Source organism: Equus asinus, chromosome 18 (assembly GCF_041296235.1).
Source record: "Equus asinus isolate D_3611 breed Donkey chromosome 18, EquAss-T2T_v2, whole genome shotgun sequence".
Classification (NCBI taxonomy): domain Eukaryota; kingdom Metazoa; phylum Chordata; class Mammalia; order Perissodactyla; family Equidae; genus Equus; species Equus asinus.
In genome coordinates this window covers 27,632,870-27,638,444 of record NC_091807.1, presented here as the reverse complement: position 1 = coordinate 27,638,444, position 5,575 = coordinate 27,632,870, and the positions used below count along the sequence as shown (strand labels likewise).

At 37.3% G+C, this 5,575-nt stretch overlaps 1 protein-coding gene across 1 annotated transcript; it reads left to right on the top strand.

Moving 5' to 3' along the window:
- The first annotated feature begins 527 nt into the window (after positions 1-527).
- Positions 528-2,743, top strand: CLDN17 (claudin 17). The gene has a single exon (XM_014866456.3). It carries the CDS (start codon positions 748-750, stop codon positions 1,420-1,422), a length of 675 nt encoding a protein of 224 aa, XP_014721942.1. The 5' UTR covers positions 528-747; the 3' UTR covers positions 1,423-2,743.
- The last annotated feature ends 2,832 nt before the right edge of the window (positions 2,744-5,575 follow it).

Below are 5,575 nucleotides of genomic sequence, written 5' to 3'. Positions count from 1 at the left end.
AAGTTCAATTATAAAAAGTGTCTCCCTTGGTCCTTCCTTTCTGGATCTTAAGAATAAATTGTGAAATCTGAATTTCTTGCTTAAGACTCCTCCTTTTATAAACTGTAAGTTGTTTTAGTAGAAGTCTTGAAACTAATACCTAAACATTTCTCCATATCCAGAAGACTTATTTAAAACCAGCATTGATTAACCTTATTCAAGAAAGGCAGTTAGATCAAAAGAAAGCAGTAGATCCTCTAAAGTCCAAAGTGTTTTTCAACTGCTCTCCAAAGAACTGGCAAGATTTTGGTATTGTCTTCGGTTACGGTGTAACATACAAATTTATACTTTTATATCAGTGACTTTCAGACAGGAAGCTTTCAGCGCTGTAATTAGCAATCCACAATGGAAGCTTTGACACTTAATCACAGCATTGCTAAGACAATAATAATATGAGAAATACTAAAGTTGAACGTTGTATTTCTTGACACACCTCTGGCTATCTTCTTATTGGCTGGGGAATAATTATATATGACTAGTAAATAATCCATACAGAAATGAATGCGTGTGTACAAAGGCAGCATGCATTTACAACAGGTACTTCTAGTTAAGCCAAGTTCAGTCACTGCTGCTGATTTGGATGAAAATGTTATGGGCAGTAACAGTGGAGAACATCATTAGAGACTGCTGTCATCTCAAAGAGGCCTCCGCGTTCTGGATCTCTAGCAGCCTCCATTCCAGACTGGCTCAGTCTTCAAAGTAAAGGCGATGGCATTTTACCCTGTGCAAATTGCTGGACTGGTTCTTGGGTTCCTCGGCATGGTCGGGACTCTTGCCACCACCCTTCTGCCGCAGTGGAGAGTATCAGCTTTTATTGGCAGCAACATTATTGTCTTTGAAAGGGTCTGGGAAGGGCTCTGGATGAACTGCGTCCGACAAGCCAGGGTCAGGTTGCAGTGCAAGTTCTATAGTTCTTTACTGGCTCTCCCACCTGCCCTAGAAGCAGCCCGGGCCCTCATGTGTGTGGCCGTTGCTCTCTCCTTGATTGCTTTGGTTATTGGCATCTGTGGCATGAAGCAGATCCAGTGCACGGGATCTAACGAGAGGACTAAAGCGTACCTTCTGGGAACGTCTGGAGTGCTCTTCATCCTGACGGGCATCTTCGTTCTGATTCCAGTGTCCTGGACAGCCAATATCATCATCAGAGATTTCTACAACCCAGCCATCAACATAGGTCGGAAACGAGAGCTGGGAGCAGCGCTTTTCCTCGGCTGGGCAAGCACCGCTGTCCTCTTCATTGGAGGGAGTCTGCTATGTGCGTTCTGCTGTTGCAACAGAAAGAAGCAAAGGCTTAGATATCCAGCCCCTGGACATTTTGTGCCACACACAGATAAGCGAAGGAACGTGACAATGCTAAGTAAGACCTCCACCAGTTATGTCTAATGTTTACTTTGGGCTCAAACTACGGATTATGATCAATGTGTTTTATAGAGTCCTGACGGAAGCTGTAAGTATGTCAGGCAGGAGAACTTGCTTTATAACTTCATTTAAATTGAGATAAAAAGCAGAAAGGGCATATAGATTGTAGTTTGTCACCTGTGGTAGGAATAGAAATGACTTAATTTGGACATTCTGACCTCATGTGTATTAAATGCATTTGCTATATTATTGGACTCAAATAATCCCCATTCCAATTTTTGTAGTCTAAAATCAAATATATCCACAATCCTTAGTATAATGATAGACTACTCTTTTTGACAATCATATATTATCTGCTAAGAAACCCAAAGTATATTGAGATTGATAATACATGGCAATAAGATATATTCTAAAATATGACATCAATTATTTTTCCTTCAAATTATTTCTTATACTAACATAGTAACAACTAAAATGATGATTTTTTTTCTTTTCTAAACAACCTGAAAAATAACAGACATCAAATAAGGATTTTTTAGTTGAGTTTATCAAATATGGAAATGACCACCCAATGAAAAGATTTGTTATTCCTTTAGGAAACTCAAATGTACTAGAATAAACACTTAAGGAAAATGGACCTCTGATTTCTCTTAGGACATTTAAGAAGATGGATTTTAAAGCATCTAATTTATACAGTCAAACTTGCTTAGAATTATATATTCAAAGGAAAATAATTTATAAGTGAAAAGTCGTATGCTTTCACAACCTATAATTTTCATTTACAAGCAAACGGAAGTATCAGTCCTAACAAGGACATCAATGGAACCTATGAACACTCCTCATACAAGAGGAAATATGGTCCTAACTAGGGGATTGAGGTTTGGGTGTTGAAGGCAATAGTTTCTCTTCCTTGTTTTATTGTTTAGTCATTATACAGGTCTACACATGCCAAGGAAAACGAAAAATCAAGGTAATGATTCAGGCAATTAGTCAGGCTAAAATAAGTACCTCCTGTTTTTCTCTCTCATAAGTACCTAGGTATGGCTAAGGCATTCTGCTTTGTTTGAATTATATGTGTTATTTTCTCAGTTTTCCACTTCCCGTGTATACATGCTAATATCAAGGTTAAAAATGTGTGTAGGGGGTAGGATGGGGACGAGTAGAGAGTGTTTGTGGAGCAAGGCTACTCCTATGGGTTGCTTCTGAGCATCTCTAATATCTTGCGAATCAATCAATATTTATGCATTCATTTTTAACTCCTCAAATATTGTGTTTATTATGTAATAAAAATGTATTTAATTTACAGTATATAATTTCAATGAACAGATTAAATTAGTTCACCAAATGTTTATTGCATGTCCATCCTTATTATAATAAAATAAACTTGTTACATATTTTCAATGATGTTGGTATATTTAACAGCAGGGTCAATTTAAGACTGAATTTCTATCCTCCAAAGATCATGTAGTAACTCTGAAACATTAAATAGGAAATAATTCAAGACTAGGTGTTAGTGTCAAACCCTCACTCCATTCTACAAACCACCAGCAAGGCTTCAGTAAGTGTTACCCTTGGTAATATAAAATATTAATAGTACGTTAGTGATAAAGGCCATATAAATGCAAATATCTTCAAATAATAGCGAGAAAAAACAGAAAAGCAATGATTTAGATAGATTTTTCCTAAGATTGTTTTCTTTTTCAGACTTAATTCAGAAAGGCCTAAAAATTGGGTGTGTTGAAAAGGAGTCATTTATCATATACAGGCAAATAAGTAAGACATCAAGGAAAGCAAGACATATGCTTAAAGTTGTCATGGAATCATGTGTCTTACCTTTTAGCTCACTAGAAGAAGTAATTAGCCTAGTAGGATGGGTTCCAGAATCTAAACAAGGCATGCTGTCCTGCTAGCCACTGGATCAAAGGGTAAAAATATGTAACACTGAGTGGAATCAGAGAATTATTAACGATAACATTAGCTACTGAATATAGGGCAAAATTTTAGGAACAGGAATTCTTTCACTGGCTCTTTCATTCATCAAGATGTACTTTCAGGAAAAGTTATTTCTGCCTCCTCTACTTAGCAGCAATATTTTCCCTATTACACCAAAAACAAATTTTAATGATTTTCAATGAATTTCAAGATGCATTATGATATAAATCTCATACCACAACCCAAATTATGCAAGAAATACATCTTTATTTTCTAAAATTTAACTTAAATTCAACTTCTGGAGTATTTTCCCACATATTACACAGTTCTTGGAGTCTTAGGCAGGGTTAAGCAGTTTTGAGGTGGTAGGTTCAGGGGATCAGTTCGTGATCATTAGTCCGTATAGGTTACTGAGAAGACATCTATTGATTTTATCTGCCCACACGGTCGGTCCCTTTAGGCTTCTCAGCTCTGTCAATTCTCTGTCACGTGTGGAAACCTTTTTTGAGATTCTCTTGTTTTGGCTGCTTGGATCAGTGGATTTTAACCCTGCCAGCGTACTAGAGTTGCTAGGGGAACTTTGAAAACTCCCATGCAGCCAGTGTTGAGATGCTCTATGCCACCACTTCCCAAAGTCATGGCGAAAGCTGACCTGCTGATTTAGTTACCAGCTGTCTACAAGCAGCGCTGAAGGACATTCTTCCTTCTCCCATAAGATTTTTTTTTTCTTAATATCACATCCACAAACCTCCATCTCCTCTATGGTCAAAAATTTTACACAATTCTATAGTGGCTTAGTCTTCCAGAAGAAAAATGAATAAATGAAAATTAAAAGTTTTCTAGGCTATCTGCCTTCAGTTTTGCTATATATACTTCATTGAGCCAGTGAAATGCACTACTGGCTACCTTCTGGAATGGGGACCAGGGAAAGAGAGAAAATATAATATTATCTAGCCACAGATGGTTGAAAATGTTTTTAAAAGACTCATGCTTTGTAGGTTACAAATTTAATTAAATGCACACTAATGATTCTTTTCATTTGCAAAAAATGCTTGACATATTTAAAAACATTTTGTTGGACTCACTTGCTCTTCACAACCACGGTATAATGTAGACAATGTAGATATCATTATCAACACATTTTAACCCAAAGAGCTGAAACTTGCAAGGTTATATGACTTGGCCAAAGTCACATAGCTAATATGGAAGAATCAAGAAGTCAACGATAGTACTAAGTAGAGACTTAACAAATATTTCAGGAATGATCAAGAAACAATATACATGCAGTATAATAGCGTGAGATTTTAGCGAATAGAGAACTCCTCCTCCCACAGGGAAGGAATGAAATAATAGAACTCAGAAATTTAAAAACAGTTCTTCTGTTTTAAGCTTGAAAAGCCTAAATTCTGAGAAGATTGTGAGTGAAGAACAAAATGGCTCAATTAGAACCAGGTTTTCCTAACTCTTAAAATTATAAAGTGATTTCTTTGGGTGAAGGTAAAATAAAAAGGAGCAGAGTTAAGATGGTCTGGATATCAATGTGTCCCCAGGAAGGACCCTGTGGGCTCTCCCAAGTCCAATTCCTGGGGAATGGGACACAGAGAAATGATAAGCTTTCAGTTGGGTTTTAGAATTTTAGGGTAGAAATGCTCTGTGTCCTGAGGCAGGTGGAGCCAAGGATTTTGACAGTTTTTCTCATGCCTTCACAGTGCTGAGAGATAAGAAACATCTCTGTTATGCTTAGTGTTAGTCTGATAGATCAAGAGATAATCTTGCCAAGTTTCTCACAGCTAGAACGCTATGGCAACAGAAGAATATTTCTTACCCATCCAAGAGTGGCACAGAGCATCCGAAAAGTCCTAGTCACTGGGACTCAGTAAAAACACAGCATAACACACATGGATGGACAAGTGGGCCTGTCCATCAACTGTTTATCCTCAGATCCATTCCTTTTCCTTCCTGTGCTCTAATCAGTATCTTAAGGAGGCTGACTCCCACGGGCTGTACCAAGAGCGGGTGATGGGAGTGACCCCTACCAGGTTCAAGCAATAAGAGGTAACTCTATGTGTAGAGAATTTAAAAATGATAATACAACCAGCTAAATATTGAGTCTACTCTTTATTATCTTAACATGCTGGCCTTTCAAAACAATGTCAGTGATAAAGTACTCCTGCTAAAAAAAACGCAAAAATTGTGTTAGTCTAAGTCCTGAACAATTACTGTAGTTACTGTTAGATGATAGATT

Bases quoted from the DNA above. Each gene is read 5' to 3' on its own strand.
- CLDN17 (XM_014866456.3), top strand. From the start codon at position 748: ATGGCATTTTACCCTGTGCAAATTGCTGGACTGGTTCTTGGGTTCCTC.